General features: G+C 37.8%; 1 protein-coding gene across 2 annotated transcripts in view; it reads left to right on the plus strand.

Annotated features, from left to right (window-relative positions):
- LOC111046343 (T-box transcription factor TBX20-like) overlaps nucleotides 1-21142 on the plus strand; it is a 57678-nt gene that overhangs the window by 26405 nt on the left and 10131 nt on the right. Inside the window, exons 3-5 of one of the 2 annotated variants that reach the window (XM_039424270.1) lie at nucleotides 8772-8913; nucleotides 10452-10583; nucleotides 13206-13370. In XM_039424270.1, the coding sequence (XP_039280204.1) occupies nucleotides 8772-8913; nucleotides 10452-10583; nucleotides 13206-13370 (439 nt within the window). Of the gene's footprint in view, nucleotides 1-8771; nucleotides 9046-10451; nucleotides 10584-13205; nucleotides 13371-21142 lie in introns of both variants that reach the window. The other variant, XM_022331869.2, reaches the window with a different exon arrangement.

A 21142-nucleotide genomic window follows, 5' to 3' on the forward strand; every position in this document is an offset into this window, starting at 1 on the left:
TTTGTGAGTATTCCTTATTGAGAAATAAAATAAACATAAACTCGAAAAATGAACTATCATGTTTAGTGCAAAATGGATTATTAGAAAGGTTGCATGGCTTCAATTCTACTAGTTTTTCGGCCGTGACCCAAATTTGTCGACGATAGTCCTAGATGATCATGAGTAGCGATAATGATGAAGTCATCTAGATCTTTTTGGAGCTGGCGATAATGACTCATTGAGGAAAAAGGAAAATGGGATGGAAGAGAAAGATAGAAGAGTGCAAGAGTGCAAGGTACAAAGCTGAGATTGGTTGATCGAGGACAAAAAACCGAGATGGATTCAGAGTGGAATAGAAAAAGAAATACTGCAGAGTAAGGAGCACATTGAGTGAAAAAGAATACCAGATACTCTTTAATGTAGGAGGAAGAGAGAAAAAGTACGATGGTAAGAGAATGATCAATCAGTCGGTTGTTTGACAGAGAAGTACAGTAAGAGGAGCAGTGACTCCTTTCTTCTCTTTACAGTTGAGTGGTTTTAAAAGACTGTTTAATTTTTCAGAAATGTAATATACAAAATAATGACAGCGGGACGTTCCGTAACCACAGTTTGTTTACGACCCATTAAGGTGGTCGGGGGGTGAGGAGGCAAGGAGGAGTGAAAAGAGAGAATGAGTATGAGAGACGTGTTTCATTTCGATTTCAGTATCTGAATCACGAAATCTGCAATGGTTGGTAGGACGGTGAGCGGATATCGACGCGGCGGTGGGGGTGGGGGAGTCTCCTATTATCAGGCACACTTTATCTATTTGTCGGTGCCCGCCCGATAGAGGTGAAAAGCAGCCATGCCCATGAGAAGCAGCGATTGCAATTGAAATATTGACCACGTAATAAAACGAAGAGCAAGAGGAGACGACGACGCCACAGTCAAAAAGAATAAAACTCGGGTACTTAGCAGAAGTAGAAGAAAAAGAAGAGCTCGATAGATGTTTATCTTGGTTGTGTTGTTCGAGATAGACTCGAGCGAGCTCAGCGGCCCGCATTTGAAGCAGCTCATCACAACAAAATACTATTTCACATTCGTGTCCGTATCTTTTACCAATCGTTTCTTGAACTGTTCAATCGGCGCTTGTAGCATCTCTGATTTCTCACCGTCGTTTCTGTTTGGCGCCGCCTCACTTCGTGTTCAACGCACCATCTCCAACTTTACTTGCATTCTTCTTATCTTCAGCCATCTCAACTTGTCCGTCGATTCGACGAGAAATGAGGAAACTAGCGAATTATGACTTTTGTAAGTTCACTAAATATTGCTGTTTCTCGTACGCTGGACGGTGTCCAGCTCCAAGTTGGAACGTTTTCGCTCCAATATTGGTGAAGTACAGTATATTAGTTTATATCTTCTCATGTTATCTGGCTATATGCTATTCGTTTCAAGTTTAGTGGTGTGGATCTTTTTACCTGTTTCCATGACTTTAAGACTTCAACTCAAGTGCATACGACGAAAGGTGTTCGCTTACGTCACTTTCAAGAAATTCAAAATTTCTTTATGAGATTCATTTTTACTTTCCTTGCCCTATTACCATAGGTAAGGAAAGTATTGCTTTCCGAAAAAATTAAGGTACCTTAATTTCTAAATTTCTATACGTTTCAAAGTCCCCTGAGTCCAAAAAAATGGTTTTTGCGTATTGGTCTGTGTATGTGTATGTGTATGTGTGTGTGTGTGTGTGTGTGTGTGTGTGTGGTGTGTGTGTGTGTGTGTGTGTGTGTGTGTGTGTGTGTACACGATATCTCATCTCACAATTAACGGAATGACTTGAAATTTGGAACTTAAGCTCAAAAACGGCTCCAACGATTTCGATTAAATTTATACCAAAAATAGTAATCGATAAGCTCTATCAACTGCCACAAGTCTCATATCTGTAAAAATTTCAGGAGCTCCGCCCCATCTATGCAAAGTTCGATATTAGATTCCCAATTATCAGGCTTAAGATAAAATTTAAATAAAAACTTTTGAGTGGAAATGATCAAGCATGAAAATCTCTACAATTAATGTTCAGTAACATTTTCACCTAAAATTGATAATAAGCACGAAATTCGAGAAAATGTTATTATTTCAATTATTGCAAACTGTTGGCAACTGTTGATTCTATTAAATGATTCACTATGAAGAGATAGCAGAGGGGGCGCGACAGTCGAGACCGACGACATTCGAGGCCTGCGACAGTAGAGGACTGTTTTACAGTCCTCTACGGTCGTAGGCCTCGACTGTCGGGAGTGTACGAAAATTAGAGTGGCCTCAACTGTCGCCTAACGCAGGCGACATTTGAGGCCTCTTTTTCAGGTGTCCTCTACCGTCGATGGCCTCGAATGTCGCCGGTCTCTACCGTCGCTGGTCTCAACTGTCGCAGGACTCTTCTGTCGTTTGCCTGGTTTGACATCGACCCATAGCAGACCACGTATGTCTCCAGCGTTATTGTCCTGTCACCAGCTGGCTCAGATCTTTGTTTATAAGTAGACTTGAGTTGCGCGTGCACACTAGCGTCAGGTGATCATTTTCATAACGGCAAGGAAAGTTGTGTGAGTGCGCCACACCAAATTTTTATATTACGAATCTACACTCATTTCTCAACAAAGTACAGAGCTGGAAAATGACATGGTTCTATTTCTTATTTTTCTCCATTAAAACACTTTTTATCAGCATCTATAGTTTTCTTGTTATTGGATACTATTGCTCTCAAAAACGAGAATCAAATAATGTGTTTGGTCCAATAAACTTCACTAGCTTTGAGAGCACAATAGATCTAAACGGACATGGAGTAGTGGTGGCTCGACTGGTCGGTTGTTCGATGTTCATCTGTGAAAAACACCTGCTCAGTGCTCAGGCCGGCCGCCGATACGAAATGTAGAATTTATGATTGCGCTTTCCGCTTATGAAGCGAGCTCGGAGCGGTGGCTTTCGCACGTTTTTCATATCGCTCCCCTCACCTGAAAAACACCCTTCCAGCAACAGACCCTCCACCCTCTACCCTTCTCAGCCATCACTTCTTTACACCTCCGTTTACTGGAATCGTCGCTACGTGAGAGAGCGTAGATAGTGCTGCAGGGTATGCTCAGCTGCTGAAGTCAACCTAGACATTGGCTCTCCTCCTCAAACCCTCACTGAGCCTGCCTGCCCCTCAGCTTCAGCTAGATTGATAGCGATAAATTCTCCGCTGAAGTGCCCCTTCCACATTGCCAACCCTTTCGCTTCCCTTTACCGTCCCATAAACAATGGCGGATTTTCGCGCCGTCGCTTTTTTTACAAATTGCTTTTAATTTTCGCAGATGACCATACAAGAATGTTCAGACAAGCAATGCGACTCCCTTCTCAATACCAGGCTGCTCGCTTTGAGTTTATACTAGTCCTGCCTTTCAGCTCTGATTACATTACCAAATAGTCACAAATTCAATTCCTATTATTGTCTACAATTTCTCGGAAGAAGACAGAAAGGCTCTAATTTCCAGTTCCATGAAGTAGAGCAGTTTTCAGATTGAATGTGAATTATTTTTTTCTAGCAATATTCATTAGAATGTAATATTAAAGCTGGGATGGATGATCACATCGTATATATATATATATATATATATATATATATATATATATATATATATTATTATTCTCTGTATTGGATGGATTTCACGATACTCCTATTATAGGAATCTTCAGCACAAACCTTTTGTTTCTGTTTATGTTTATTTCTGGTAGTCTGCTTGATTATGAGACCCAATTAGTTGATTAATTGACTGGATTTTTGTCTAAATCGACTGTAATAGATACTATGTATGTAGCAGAGAAAATCTGATAACCTGAGATGATGGACGTTAGTAATATTCCTACATTCCTTGTGATCGAGAACTTATGAAAGACTAATTTTTGGGTGGGTCGATAAGAGATAGACAATCAATTAGTTCTTTTGAAGATAACTTCTAGAGAAACAACCTTCCCGAACACTTGCTGATAAACTGGTAGATTTGAATAGCAATTTCACGCCGCAAATGTAAGTTATTGGTGATGTAAATTGCAGCGTCCTCAATTCTCGGTAGACTTGACTGAGCGGGCGGGCGATTGTCGGGGGTGTCAATAATTGTGATGAGAAATGCGGCCTGGACGAAATTAGATTTGGCCGCCCCGAGGCTTCTTGCAACACGTGTCTGAACACCGCCACCCCCCACCCGTCCACCGACAACTCCTCCCGCCACCCGCCAAATCGCTTTCAAGACAGACGCGCGTCGTTCATTTCCAAAAGCTGGAAACAAGCGCCCTCCAATGCAGTTTATTAGGTTAGACTGCTTGTTTCCCATTCAGTCAATTCTACTCCAACCGACGCTAATCGAACGTATTTATCATTGCATGTACTCTTGACACAGTCCCACGCAATTTATTCGTTTGTAATCATCTGGTGGTTATGGGGTCTAAGGGCTCCATTCATAAACAACTATTGAGAATCTTTGTAGAGTGGAGCGCTTAAGGAACCTATTAGAATCGTCAATCAAGCAACTAGAATCGTGCTGTTTGGTTTCTGTTAATTTTTTCTTGGCAATTAAAGCATGGTCAACTAGGAAAGTTTCTTAATAATATTGTAATAAATACAGTTACAAAAGTCTTATAGATGGGAGTAATGATCTTTCTTCGCGCCTTCAAGAAATGCATGGCCTCTAATGAAAAACATCTATTTTACAGTGTATATTTTACTCTTATAGGGTAATGGACAATGCATCCTGCTAAAGAGCGAAAAAATCTCAGCGCTTCTGAGACGCCCGTATAGTTGGGGCCTATTAGAATAGAATAGAATAATATCAACACCCAGTCCAGGAAAGAAAGATTCGGTCATTGTGAATTGTGTTGGACAAGGCTGTCTGAACAACGTATTTAATATCACAATATATTTTGTCTGTGTGGGTGCACCGTGCCCTAACGTAATTCTAATACACTCGATTAAGGATTAATCTTGCGTTCGATCAGACGCTATAACTAATTTAAAGCTGATAGCTTTTATATGCGGCTGTTGTTGCTACGAGGGGCTGAGCTCCTTCAGCAGAGAGATCCACTTGGAGCGCCGCGCTTCTTATTGCAGTGGATGAATTTGTTGCAGTCAGAGCAGCTAGAAAACTCCTCAGGCAAATCTCTGTTCCGCTCTCAATGAATCACGTCCACTACAAAGCGCTTGCTCCACCTCCAACTCTACTAATTCATAAAATATTGAGTAGCCACGATACTGATGGTTTCAATAAATGTTGAAATAATAGTATGAAAATAATTACATGACGAAAAGACATGTTGCTAGTTGAAAAATTTGATGTGTTGGTCACCTATTCAAAGATAGATCTCTATTTGAACAGCAATTATTTTGTTAAGGACATTACGAAAATGGGAAGACATCGATGTCATTCTTTATACATGATATTTCTACACGTGTCAGTCATCAATATTCATGATGCTGTCATCACACAGTACTCAGCCCTTCAAACTTTTATCAAGCAGAAAATATTAAAAATTTTGATCTGAAACGGGGGGAAGAAGATTATAGACCCAGTCTGATACCATTGGAAATGGCTGTTGAAATACAGGATTTCCACAATACAAATTCACTTCTCAACTATTTCTAACTGGACCTATTCCATTTTTAGCTTCAAAAACTAGACTAGAGATGAAAAATGTGAAGGTTCATCTACGTAATAACGGAATTTATCTCTACAGCTTGGCGAGTATAAAAAGTTGGCAGTTGAAGATGGGGAAGGATAGATGTGAAATGAAGGCGCGATAAGAGTCGGCAGAATACAGAATTGGACGAGTCGCAGTTGTTGATGTGCGGCACTTGAGCGAAGTAGGGTAACTACTCATCGACCCTTAAAACTTGTGTCGGATGAGCACAAGTGCTGTACTTTGCCATTTTCGTTCCGCTCTGAAAAAACAGCATCAGTTGCAAGTAACCGACAAGCTTCGCCATGAAGTGCTAGCAAAAGCTTGAAGGGAGTCTGGAGATGAGCAGCGCTGCTCCTTCTTGATGCCAGCCCATTTCCGACATCCCATAGCAGCCTGGTCGGCAGTGTCGTAAACCGCCCGTTCTCAGTTTGAAGAGCTTCTCGCCGAAGCTGTAAAGTTCGCTGCATAAAACATGCGTTCTTACAGGTGATACTATGCCCCCACCTAGTGCCTGCTGATGTTGAGCAGGCTCTTACTAAACTGCCAAAAAGTCAGCCATAAGCCGAGAACTCATGCTTTCAACTGAGTTCCACTTTGAGAGCTTTTTTGCAAGTGAAATTGATTCATGAGGAAATTCAATATTACTTGGATCAATTATTAGAGGAAGAGTTGGACTGATTAATCAAGTCTCAAGATAAGTTGGTTATAGGGAAAATAAGAAAAATTGTTTTCGGCAGATCATACAACTTTTTCTAGCTGTGTGAAATAGCAGTGAAAGTTTCAGGTTACTAAGTGATAATTTATCAAGCTTAACATCGATTCAATGCTAGAAACAATAATGAAGAAACATGGATCACAGCTCATAATCATTAATGTAGGAAGAGCAGAATAATAATTGATCATGTAGTAGCAAAACGTCAAATTAGGAGAAGATAGGCTATATTGTTTATTTTTCTCATGACGATGAATCAATGAAAAAATGGTATTGAAAAGTGAATATGGTTCAGTCATGATCCCTATCGATGAATACTTTATAATTCATCATCACTCACCTAATATATACTTAAACACCTTATGCAGAGTTTTGATTATATCGAAATTGCTGTTATAATTTCTCCAATCTTATAAGCTGTAGTTTAGACAGTACGTTTGTTCAGTTTAGAATATATTATTTCTGAGGTTCAATCTTGTAACTTGAATTTTTTCTCGGATAAAAGTTGATAAGTGACGTTGCAAAACATTTCAAAAATTGTTTATGAGTAACCCAAAGTTTATTTTTTATATTGAGACTACGGATCATGAATTTCAAGAATCAACGCTCAAACCTGAAAAGTTATTTTGGATGTTTTAAGAACAAGGGCGCGAAAACATCGACCACAAATTTCAATTCGAGTGAAAGTTGGTGAGGGTGAGTTACAATTCCAATGAAAGAGGACAGTGGAGTGTGGCAACTTGGAAGTAGCCGATTTTGATTATTGGGCGATGTAACTCGACTGCTGACGGCTAACGTGCGCGTTTTTTGGCTTGTTAATGGGCGAAGAGAAGGGACCTACAGATAGACTGAGTTTAAAGTTTACGTTATGCATGGATCCTTTCCTTTGAGCCGTCAACTTCTCACCAGGTCTTCTTGTCGGTTTGGCAGGGCGCCCGTGCTTGGCGGTGGAGGCTTCTTTTTGACAACATTTTTGGATGGGGGAGGAGTGAGGGTGTCATCGTAGCTCTGCTTTGAAGCGAGTCGTCGCAAGTAATTGTGCGTCGCGTCTAATTACGTTGTTACCAGACGGGTGCTACTCCAAATGACGGCCACACTCCTCCCTCCAAATTACCGGACCACACGCCTTCCTAATAGCACCCTCTCCCTCACTCATCTCTATCTACAGTTTTTTGTCTCGTATTATTTGCCAGCGCCCGCGCTACCACCATGAAATAATTAATCCGTGTTTATTTCGGCTGCCATCAATCAGTTCACCTTATGCGTAACTAAACGCGGCTGCACGCTATGCGCTTCCAACTATCATTTTTCTTCTCGAATAAAAGTCTAGAAATTCTTCTTCACCAAGCTTCATGACATTTGTCTGTCTATCACTGGTGGTGCAAACCTATTACTATCAAGCTCTGCTGAGAATTCTTTTTGGAAATAATATGATATTGGGGAAAGAACTGAGGAAGCATGTAGGCTTGTTAAATTGGAAGTGAATATTTATTATCAGTCTTATTTAGTTGTCCAATTTTCCAATAATAAATATTATCTACTCCTATTCACAATAAGGAATATGCATATTGTACAAAGAGTATTGAGCACTTCGCTAACACTAATTTTGAGTGAGCAAATATGAATAAGTATTTTTCAAATTAATGGAACGCAATTCCAGTAATGGTATAATACAGTCAAAATACAGTATTTAATAACACAAGTACATATTAAGCCCATCATTGCTGCTCTTTTACAGTAATTTTCACAGCCATATTGAATTATTGACAATAAGTTCTCGAAATGTATGCAGCTATCATGTAGAAGTTGGTGTATCTTCCATGGTTCTAAATTTTCTTAGATAACATTATTTTCTTTTTTCAAGTGATGAATAAAATATTTCTAATTCATTTAGTTAATAAAATCCGTCCAAATTCAAAATCTATAGTTTGCATGTTAATTTTGAAGTAAAATTTTAAAGAAATTAGGTGTGAATACCAATTTTAATTTTATTTGTGTCATCACCTGAATTTAGGAGAAAAAATATCACAATACCAATGCTATTACATCAGGCTCATTTTCAAAATGAATGAATAAAAATTAGCAGGTATTCATTTTGTAATGTGTTTAATTTACAATTTAGCTGATTATAGCTCTTCAGATCTCAATATGAAGTATATTCGGTGAAGAGTTTGCCGTGAGGGAAGTTGTGGGATGTGGTTGCTATTCTCAATGCACTGACAGAGTTAAATCCGTACGTCTAGCCCACTAAGCTTACACTGTGTTGAATTCTTCTTCAAACAAAGGATCCTTGTTGGTTACAGAAATTTCTCACGTTTCATACAAAATAATTATTCCAATGTATTATTTCGAGTTTCACAAAAGATTTTCACAGAAATCTCTTACTTTCTTGTTACAGACGAATGTTCCCCACGTTGCGAGTATCGTTCTGTGGACTTCAGCCGGACCAAAGGTACGCGGTTCTAATGGACATAGTGCCGGTGGATAATAAACGGTACCGCTACGCCTACCATAAATCGTCATGGCTGGTGGCGGGCAAGGCGGACCCCCCCGCCCCCTGCCGCCTCTACATGCACCCCGACTCCCCCTTCACCGGCGAGCAGCTCAGGAAGCAGGTTGTCTCCTTCGAGAAGGTCAAGCTCACCAACAACGAAATGGACAAACTTGGACATGTAAGTTTCAATTCCTCATTCTCTGATGAGGTGGTATACAATAATTTCTCTTCAAAATCAAAATAACTTACATTGCAGTTGCAGAATAAACTACATTATGATGGTAAAAATGCAGGGGTCTCTTGTGAGGTTCATTTTGAACTATTTCCATGTTCTCAAATATCCAAATACCTTGGATCTAAGTTGATCAAGGATCTGAAAATAATGTCATCTTATGTATTTAAGAAACAGTTCTGATCTCACTAACAGCATCACTTCAAATTATTCCAGTAGTCTGTCAGAATGAAACATTCTGATGTTGTATTGATCAGATAAGCTTTCAAACATAATTTTTTTCAGTTTTATCTTTCCTCCTTTCGTATCCAATCTTAATCAATCGGAGAGTTTAGATTCTCTTTCTTACAACATATCAGTGTGATTCTCAAATTGCGATTCTTAGTTCTTCCTATTCGAATAGCAATCATTAGATGATGATGATTCTGTGAAGATTTCCAATGAATATCATCACTTTAATAATAGGACTCATATCATCTACTTCTGAGCGGCGTTGAAAGAGATTGAAAGATTTTATTGATTGTACAGTACAAATGTTATTCAAGAAAATGAAGATTAATATCTCATATTTAGTATTTTCCTGATATTTTTCAATAACAACTATAGATTATTAGATAATCATTTCAACAGAAATTACATCAGAGAATAACGGAAAGTTTTGAAAAGAAACACGTCCAACATTTCAACAGCAAAGGAAATCGCATTGGGAAGGGTCGGTTTAGAGAAGCCTTAACATTCATGCTGCAGGGTAAATATGGGCAATGCCAGTTTATAAAGCCGGAAAAGCCGAAGGGACAGAAAGCTATTGGGAAATACAGCGATACGGTTTCACGTGTGTGCAGTATGTGGCTCTTTAGCGTAACAGCAGTGAGCAGAAATAGAAGTGGAGGAAAGCTAGCAGTTGCTGAGTTATAGTGTACATGTGGGATGGTGCAAGATGGCCAAGTGCAGCATCAGATCCTGTAGCGTCGCTAAGTTTCCTTTTTTATCGGTGACCGACGGTTAGGACGGCGCTCGAACGGCCCCACGGCTAAACACTATTTCCGAATTTTATATTCGCCGAAACTGGAAACAGTTTGTGATCTCTCTTTCATCCTGCATTTGATACATCCACAAGTCATACATATGGATAAACAGTAAAATTTTATGTTTAGCAACATCTCCGCTGTGCTACCGCAGGGAAACAGACGATCGGTGCCTATCTCCATATTTCCCCTCAGAATGCTCCCTCTCCCCCCACCTTTCAGCCCTCCTCCAACAGGGGGCAGCTTGCGGCACATAACCTCGTCTCTTTAGTATTTTTACATATGCGCCTCAAAAAGAAAATACTATAAAGGCTGATGACGGGCAAGGCGGACCCCCCCGCCCCCTGCCGCCTCTACATGCACCCCGACTCCCCCTTCACCGGCGAGCAGCTCAGGAAGCAGGTTGTCTCCTTCGAGAAGGTCAAGCTCACCAACAACGAAATGGACAAACTTGGACATGTAAGTTTCAATTCCTCATTCTCTGATGAGGTGGTATACAATAATTTCTCTTCAAAATCAAAATAACTTACATTGCAGTTGCAGAATAAACTACATTATGATGGTAAAAATGCAGGGGTCTCTTGTGAGGTTCATTTTGAACTATTTCCATGTTCTCAAATATCCAAATACCTTGGATCTAAGTTGATCAAGGATCTGAAAATAATGTCATCTTATGTATTTAAGAAACAGTTCTGATCTCACTAACAGCATCACTTCAAATTATTCCAGTAGTCTGTCAGAATGAAACTTTCTGATGTTGTATTGATCAGATAAGCTTTCAAACATAATTTTTTTCAGTTTTATCTTTCCTCCTTTTGTATCCAATCTTAATCAATCGGAGAGTTTAGATTCTCTTTCTTACAACATATCAGTGTGATTCTCAAATTGCGATTCTTAGTTCTTCCTATTCGAATAGCAATCATTAGATGATGATGATTCTGTGAAGATTTCCAATGAATATCATCACTTTAATAATAGGACTCATATCATCTACTTCTGAGCGGCGTTGAAAGAGATTGAAAGATTTTATTGATTGTACAGTACAAAAGTTATTCAAGAAAATGAAGATTAATATCTCATATTTAGTATTTTCCTGATATTTTTCAATAACAACTATAGATTATTAGATAATCATTTCAACAGAAATTACATCAGAGAATAACGGAAAGTTTTGAAAAGAAACACGTCCAACATTTCAACAGCAAAGGAAATCGCATTGGGAAGGGTCGGTTTAGAGAAGCCTTAACATTCATGCTGCAGGGTAAATATGGGCAATGCCAGTTTATAAAGCCGGAAAAGCCGAAGGGACAGAAAGCTATTGGGAAATACAGCGATACGGTTTCACGTGTGTGCAGTATGTGGCTCTTTAGCGTAACAGCAGTGAGCAGAAATAGAAGTGGAGGAAAGCTAGCAGTTGCTGAGTTATAGTGTACATGTGGGATGGTGCAAGATGGCCAAGTGCAGCATCAGATCCTGTAGCGTCGCTAAGTTTCCTTTTTTATCGGTGACCGACGGTTAGGACGGCGCTCGAACGGCCCCACGGCTAAACACTATTTCCGAATTTTATATTCGCCGAAACTGGAAACAGTTTGTGATCTCTCTTTCATCCTGCATTTGATACATCCACAAGTCATACATATGGATAAACAGTAAAATTTTATGTTTAGCAACATCTCCGCTGTGCTACCGCAGGGAAACAGACGATCGGTGCCTATCTCCATATTTCCCCTCAGAATGCTCCCTCTCCCCCCACCTTTCAGCCCTCCTCCAACAGGGGGCAGCTTGCGGCACATAACCTCGTCTCTTTAGTATTTTTACATATGCGCCTCAAAAAGAAAATACTATAAAGGCTGATGACGGTGTGCGCGTGGCTTTCCATTCCAGCCAATAGCAGACCACAACACAAATAAGAATAAGGAAAGCGATCGATCATGAATGCACCACTCAAGTGTAGACAACTGCTCTTACCACCAGTCATGCTCACATTCCGCTCAGTTCATTCCCACCATGATGATTCAACATCCATTCTCGTTCATTCATCAACACTAACACAATATTGAATTTTCCAACTCGATAGGTACTTTTCTAGAAATTCCTTTTATTCTTTGAAATCCTATATAAATATTTCGACAGTTTGTAGTAAAATCCACTGATCAAGGAATAATGATCAATAGATAAATCCTCTATCATCAAAGTCGAAGTATAGCATACTCAGTAATTGATCTATCTGGATATTATGATTGTAGTTTGAATAAATTTTTGCTTCTTCGAAATTGACCATTTATCCCATCAATAAATGGATTATGCCCGATATTGTAAATTAATGCGAGTTGCTTGCAAATTCAAGTAAATCCTGCAGTCCATTTTCTAATTATTATTCGGACAGAATATAAGAATCGTAACCTTGGAAGTTTTTAAATTCAGTTCGGAAGTAAATCACACCAAAAATTTTCAAATTAGGTTGATAATTGTTCCAAATATGTTCAATTTGGTGATTCAACAAGCAAAGGATTATTCACATAATATCATTATAAGCCTTAAAAATAGTGTACTATACGCCAAGGGAATCAGAATTAATAATCTCATAGAATCTAAAACCTACAATAATGAACTCCAACTAGAATGAACTTGATAAAAAGCTAGATTGGATTAATTCGATTTATTTTTTGTTCTATTCGATTCTCCGATAAAGACTGCTTAGTATAGTAAGAAACTAATACTGTAGTAATACATCCAGTGATCACATAATACGAGTGGTTGCTGTTTGTTGATAAGCCTCTAGAGTAAATATCAGAGACACTGTAGAGATTAACCATACTTTTAGTGGTTTCTATTCCTTCTATATCAACTAGGCATGCTATAGAAACTAGATATTTTTATCTCTGCTTCCTAAACTATAATTTTTATTATAAGAAATCTACAGTTTACCAATTTTGATTTTCATCATATTATATGTTCTCAGATTCTCCACTATTCATGAGTCCTTCAATCAACCACGTTACAGTTACAACTTACACCATACTATGAAAATTATAGGAGTAGTGATGAAACTGTTCTAATTGTATTGTATTGTGTTGACAGCTGGTGTTGAACTCGATGCACAAGTACCAACCTCGCATCCACCTGGTGAAGCGACCCGAGCATTTGGTCTCCACAGCCATCACCGACCTCGAGGCTGAGGAGTACAAGACGTTTGTCTACCCCGAGTCTATATTCACCGCTGTCACCGCCTATCAGAACCAGTTGGTCAGTACATCAATCAATCACCCATCATTAACGTGCATCGAAGTAAAACTAACTTATAATTACTTGTATCAGTCTACATTCATTACATTATTAAATCTAAAATGGTGATTAGAGGAACAAAAGTTGTTTGTGATACGGAACATCACACTATCATCGTTCCACCTATTCTCTTCATATCATTGTTTTGGAACAGAACACAGAAGAGGTAAATTTTGGTGTGAGAGAATTTAGAAAAATGGTTGAGAAAACAACTCAAGGTACTTGAGAAAAGAATTGGATATGCATAAAAAACATAAAGAACTTGTAGTATGTGTAGTCAGAAAAAACTTCTATTCTGTATTCTGTTGTATACTTCTGTATTCTGAGAAGTCTATTTTTTGAAGGAAATGATAACGAAGTGTTGGGATCTATGATTCTTTCATCTGTTTGTATGGGTAAATTCATCACTCCAGTGTAAATGATTGTCACGAAAAATTTGCTGAATACGACATATATATAAAATATAAAGATGGGATAGCCAGTTAATAGCCCTGACCTTGATAATTGACCACGCATGTTGACAAGCTCATGTGAGAAGCCTCTTGCATACTCTATTGCGTTCCCTGTTATGCGGATCTTGAGAGAAAGGGATTTTGTTCCAATTTAAAGCATATGAGAAATAGCAAATGCTATTGAATTATCTCAAGCAAATGTGGAATTCATTCGAAGATATAAAAATGAAACAACTAGTGGATAGGAAGGGTAATCGAATAGAAAGTGGATGGATACCAAAGGACAACGAAAAGCTATAATTTCTCAGATCGTAACTGAACCAGACGATGAGTTCTCGTACTTATTTTCAGCAGTCACTAATTGATTGTGAAAGCAAGAAGATGGTGATGATGGCACTGAAGGTGACACAACTTGCTGCTCCCATATTATAACTCTGTGAGATACAAGAAGCCAGCAGCAGAAGTCCACCGGAGCTTGCTTCCTCTTTTCGCACTCAAATATTCACAGTTGGAGTTTAGAGCATTGTCAGGCGTCTCACGACGACGGAATCCTTTGTGACGGTCGACTGTTAATGGCGTTGTAATTTTCACCGGACGTAAATTATATTTTAATTGGTGACGGAAAGCTGGCTGTTACATCGCGTAAGCCGCAGCTAACCTACAATTATTTTTGTCTTTTACGCACGCCCTAAACACTGGTTACACGACGGAAGTAACGCATCTCTTTGTGCTATCAACGAACGCTGTCCCCATGATTTCACTCCTCTTCAACATCCTACCATTCTCACTTCTGATGTCCTTGTTGCTTTCCCACTCACCTCTATAAAATAGCCTACTTCAGATATCATCTCCAAAAATGGTAGTCATGAAACGAGAGCTCTCATCCGTCACCTGGAGACAATGACGATTTTTAAAGGTGCTATTTGTTGACGATCTGTGAATTTTCACTTCTGAAAATCATTATTGAAACGGTTAACTCAACATAAGTACACCTACCAGGAAGCTTCAATGGTATGTGTCGGGTGATTTTTGGTCCGATTGATTTTTATAGCACACAATATTATAGCTTGTGTACCCTATGATCACCATAACACTTTTGAACCGCCTCAGTCAAATAGACGTATGGCCCATATATTAAATGATCAAGATGTACCAAGCTATTGTTCGATGAAACTATCCTATGTGTCCTACGTGGGAAAAGAAAAGACCACATAGCCTGAACTCCAATGGATATAATGCTTTCTTATTTTCGAAGTTTTCATGACAAGATCTTCATTTTTTATGACCCTTACAAATATTCACTTGTAATCTACTATCTATTCAATACAATTCAAATTATTTTCCACATTCGTTCAATCGTAGAGTCTAAAAATCTAGAGTGTAGATTGAGATTGCGTCCTAGGCTTACTTTTCTTTTGACTAACCTCGTGAAAAGAGTGTGCAGATTTCGCTGCAGGCTCTTTTTTGAGAAATCACAAATTCACTCGCCGAATTACTGTGATTAAGATGAGTTTGAATCTAAAATAAATGCTGCAGGACTTTCAGTTGTGAGCTTGGTCTTTCAAGACAATGTCATCGGTCTGGATCTGAAGGTACTTTGTTTGTTAATGACATATTTGGGTCGAAAACGACGTATAAATTCGTAGCTGACAGAGATGAACATCATAAGGATGGCGATGATGTTGAGAGTGAAGGAACGGTGATAGCGGTGACAGGGGGCAGCAGTGGCGGCACTATTGTTTTGATAGCGAGTATCGAAATTAGAGTCGGAGGCGACAAAGTCTGGCGGCGTGTTTCAAGACAAGCACGAAGCTAGAAAAAATGAAATTAGGATCGTGGAAAAAACACTCAGAGCAGCATGATTAGGGGTGGGAATGGACGGATTGTCTCTTTTAGCAGCCATTAGCGTAGTCAGGTGATGGTGAAGGAGAGCAAGTCGAGAAAGAAGAGAGGTTAGCAGCAGCTATTTGGGGCAGAAGAGGAGGAAGAACGCGAGAAGACAAAGCCTAATGTTTCAGGACATTACGTGTCTGAGGTGCGGATGCGTGTTGGGGACGCAAACACTAATGACAACAACTGAACTGCCATCAGCTGATGGTGACACCCTGAGAGGAATTAGGATGCCGCCGCCGCCACCGCTAACCAAAATACACTGCAGACGAACTGGCAGTTGTTGAGTGTCGAACATTCGGAAGCATTGAGTGACAGCAAAGTAGGCTAAGTGAAGTGAAAACAAAAATAATATGATTCAACGGCATCACGATTGAAATCGATAATCAGTGATAGCCAGATAATGAGCCAGATAATGAAATTTACTTTGAACTGTTATTATCCCTCATAAAGAACATGAATGCTTCAACCAATACTAACAGTTCAACGTTAATTCCTGTTTATTTCTCTGTATAAACTATAGATAAATAGCTCTTGTTATCCAAAAATAATGTTATTCATGTTAAGCCGCTTTTACACCAAAGTTATTAACAAAATGATAATAACTCAATCCTAATAGATTCTATTAGATTCAAAGGAACTTAAAAAACACATATGATCATCATGTGCATGATAAGTTATATTCAGTCTAATATAATCCATAAGGATTAGGCTAGCTTCACACGCTTTCGGTTTCATTCGGTTCGGTTCGTTTTCGTTTCGGTTCGGCTCGTTACCGAAAACGAATGAGGCTTTCATACATGTCAGGTTTTAATTCGTACGGTTCTAATTAGGTATTTTCTTCTCAAACACAGCTGTGTTTGGATTTTTACAGTTCATGCTGGTATATTTAAATATAACAGTTGGTCTTAAATTGTAAGATGTTATTTCTTGAACAACAAAATTTTAAAGTTAATTGAAAATTTGAACTATTTTAATAGTTTCTTTTTGATTATGTTAATTTTGGAAGTTCAGTGAGATTATTTTTTTAATTGAAAATTTGTTCCTTGTTTTGACACATGGTATAAAAAACTTCATCTCTTCTCTTCATTGATGAAATCATGTAACTTAATATTCGTGGAAAAAAAATAGAAATCCTCCCTAAGTTTTAATTTATATCTTTCATATTCTTTTAGCAAACTATTCATTGAAAAAAAATGTTTCTGTGAACTAACAGAAATGAATTGACCATATGATTTTGACTTGGAAAATTTTGGAACAGATAATCACGATATCAGGTTAAAATAAAAACAAAAAAGGCAAACGTGTGTAAAAGACTTTGTTTTTTCCTGTTTCCCTAGCAACGAATTCGAATATAATGAAACCTATTCGTGTCGAGGGGGCGTTCGGTGATATGCGGTTGCTATTCGGTACCGAATTCAAACCGAATCATCGTTTCACACTTATCGGAATTTGCCGAAAACGAAACGAACCGAACCGAACCGAAAGTGTGTGAAAGAAGCCTCTCGCTAGCAACGAATTGAAACCTGATGGAATTTATTATAGTCAAGTGGGCGTTCGGTTCTATGCGGTTTCTATTCGGTACCGAATTCAAACCTAATCATCGTTTCACACGAATCGAAAACTAAACGAACCTATTGAGTGTGAAACTAGCTATTAATATTTTGTTAATAACTTTGGTGTGAATGCAGCTTAGAGAAAAATACAATTCAATCAATGCAATTACATATGATTAGTGTGAATCTAGTGTGCATTTTATGGGCTGCGTAAAATTTGACGATCATTGAAATTCACCTATGATTTGTAAGACGGAGGAAGGACGATACATTTAGAATAGTCGAGTGCAAAAATTTCCAGGTGTTGATAGTTTTATTTCTAAAATAGAAAATTGGAACAATGACAAGGTAGAAACGTTCACAGGTCACCAAGGTAGACCAGCACTGAATAATGGCAAGAACGAAAATAATTTGGTTGCCAGCGCTGAAATGCGGCACCGGCGATGACAGAACCCACGTTGTATGCTCCATCATCACACCTTGCAATCTGCAACCTGCTACACGTGTTGACTGAGTTGGTGATGGAGGGCATGGACACATCACAAGTCAGAACAGCAACATTTTCGCTCGATCACTTGTCACCACTGTTTTCTCTTTTCAATCAGTTAATAGAGCGTAACCGATGTTCAGTTATTGATATGTATGAAATTAACGAAACTCTGACTGAAAAGTTGATGATTTTTGACGGGAATGTTCTCAAACTGAGTAATCAATCAAACAGTTGTGCATACTGAAATGTAAGGAAATATTGCTTATGCAAGGAATACTGTTTATGCTTTATACTGCTGTATGCAAGGAATAAACTAGCATTTGGAAACTCATCGCATCAAAATACTAGTTTGCTACTCTATCGTGGAGTCTATCTGTACAACATCGATCTCAATCGAGCTGCAGTATTAACATCAGAGTTGTTTGAGTTTCCTTTGAATTATTATAAGAGTGGCAGAGAAAATCCATAAAGTGAAAACCTTTCACTCTATATTAACAAAGCCAAGTTCATTATCCACGGTTATCTATAGATGTAATTGGATTCCATTACAATTTGTTACTATAATCACAGTTTTTACTGGAAATACTGCAATATCACTTACAGAAAGAGAGATTTATCAATCAAAAACAGGCCACCTTACATGAGGATAATAGTTTTCACTATTAATATATTGTGACAATCTATCAATATTGCTATTAATTTCGCTTTAAGACATGTTTTCTAGATTGCTCGATAATTTTATTCATGAAAATCCATTCGAAATAAATGGTTCAAAACTGATCAATTGATCATATTTCTTTTTCATAAATTCATCCGTTAGTAATATAATATTACCTTTCAAGATGTTAAAAAACTCTAATTTTATTGTTATTCAGAAAGCGTTTGAATGCTAGGCTTTGCTTTGTGGGTTGTGTGTTTGTGATGGAGTGTAAATTTTGTCAATAATTATGAGCCCCTAACAAAAAATGAGCCTAACAAGAATACCCTCAGCCTTTTATTATTATCCAATGCCAACTTCAAACAAGGAAATTCATCACTCACGTTTTGATGATTCTCTCAGTTTTTTGTCTCTTGTCACCGCAGTCATTCTCATCTTCAATTAGAAAGCCACCACTGCAAAATAAACTCACAAAGCTCGATAGCTCCAAAACTTGAAATTTATCTTCCTGGTATTCAAAAGGAATTAGTTCCGAACTTTCGTCTCTTGTGGCCAACACATAATTATAGTGCCGTTAAAATGGTTCGCCGATCACATTTCGTTTGGTTATAATTTCTGTTTTATGAGACAGTAAAACTTTGGCTGGCGCCGTATAATTAATTGTCAACCATAAACTTGACGACAGCATGTGTTTCTCCAAATTTTTGGGGGCCACCATGATGTCTTTACAGCTACAACTTCAGTCACAGTGGCAGTCTTCTAAGTCATTAAATTTGTTACACCTCATTTTTTTGGAAACTCAGAATATATTCAATAACGTTATATCAATAGACAAAACTCTTCTGTTGCTGATTATATACACCTTGAGGTCTTAAATGATTAACTTTGTTAATGGTTATAATTTTGTTTGGTATTGAACAACTGTATTAATATGCTATACATTTTGCAAAAAAAGTACTGTGATTGATTTTTGCAATGCTGTAAAGCCATAGAGGAAATTATAGATTATTTATTCTTTTGTCAAACTAACAGAAAAATCAAGGAATTTTAACAAAAGATTTTCTCAATATATAGCTCAATAAAGATTTTCATAGGATGATAAGCATTTGCTCCAGATACTATTTGATTTAATTCCTGAAAGCTCCAAATCCCTCAAAGATCAGAAAATTTAATATGATAAGATATTGTAATGTGATCAAAGATCAGAAAATGTAATATGATAAGATATTACAATGTGTCCAATAGTCCAAGCAAAGAGAACTCGAAGAAAAAATAGATTGAGATGTTACCTTTTTCAGTTTCACATTCTTATTTAGTTGTTTTGTCATATTATTCTTGAGAGCTTGAGATTAAATTTCACAAAATCTTTGAATATTTGGTTCTGATTAATTTGAATGATCACTTCTCATAATAATGTATTACCAACAATACGTTCCAAGTATATAGAGTAAAAACCATCATTCAGACATCAGACTTAGACTCTGCTTGTATTTGGAATTCGAATATCAAATTTCATCTGTGCAAAATTTCATCAAATATATTTTAAAAATTCTTGAACCCGTATTATGTTCCAATCCAACAATAGCCGATGCATCCCTCTTTTCAGACAAAGAAAGATTCATTTGAATAACAATCTGCTGTATTATGCCCGAGAAAGAATTTGTGACGTTACTTCTCAGTATAATTCTTAAAATTTCCTTAGCTTATACCACTGGCTCTATTGTGCTCTACTACATAGGTTATTTGAAGCGCAATTTCAAGCTTGTTATTCTCAATTACTGACGCGTTGCTCAAACATTCTCCTCAATGTGCATTCCAAGCGTCAGCAACTCAATATTTCTACCAGTTATAATTCAAAGTTTTTCAACGGATATCTGTCCTATCGAATTCTGGTCACGTACCTTGTTGGAATCTTAATAGATTCCAAAGTTCATTTTCACACAGAATATTCTACCAGAATTTATTTTGAAAAGCTACTGCGCTTGGAAGGGTATTTTGTCAATTCCTAATTAATGTGATAAATATTTGTCTCAATAGTCTCACAGTATTGGAAAATGTATGTGGGGGGATGGGAATTCAATTTCGAAACGCATATCATGAATTTATTGGAATCAATAAATTTCATTTCTCATTCAATCAATGTAGTCTTCTCATTCAAATAAACTAATCCCAAAGTGATTTACTTCATTGGACATACCTTTAGAATCTCGGAAATACGTCTGGGGAATATATCTGGGAAACTCCAAAGGAAAATATCTTTGGAATCTGGAGTGGATTCATGGAGAATTTCTTTGGAAAAAAGCTTTTCCAAAAATTTACTTATAACTATATACTATCAATACATGATTTGACTAATTCACACAATAACCCAACGGCTATCTTATGTGTTTTCCAAATTATAAGAATTACAAATTAATAAAAATAACAATCTGAATAGAAACTGTGAACTGTTCAAAATGATAAGTTTCCAGTGAAGAGGGAGAGTGGAATTTGTAATGGTTCATAACAGACTGTACAGAAGTAAGATATATAAACCCTTAAGATTAGTGTGAAGCGTGGTGGTCTCTACTGACGTTTAAGTGACGTTTTAAGTTCACAGTCGTTAAGCAAGGATAAACGAGAGAGTAATCAATGACTTGAATAGCTGTCGTTTCTCGGTAACGTACTATGGATACCACATGGGGCAA

This window comes from Nilaparvata lugens, chromosome 3 (genome assembly GCF_014356525.2).
Source record: "Nilaparvata lugens isolate BPH chromosome 3, ASM1435652v1, whole genome shotgun sequence".
NCBI classification, from domain to species: Eukaryota; Metazoa; Arthropoda; class Insecta; order Hemiptera; family Delphacidae; genus Nilaparvata; species Nilaparvata lugens.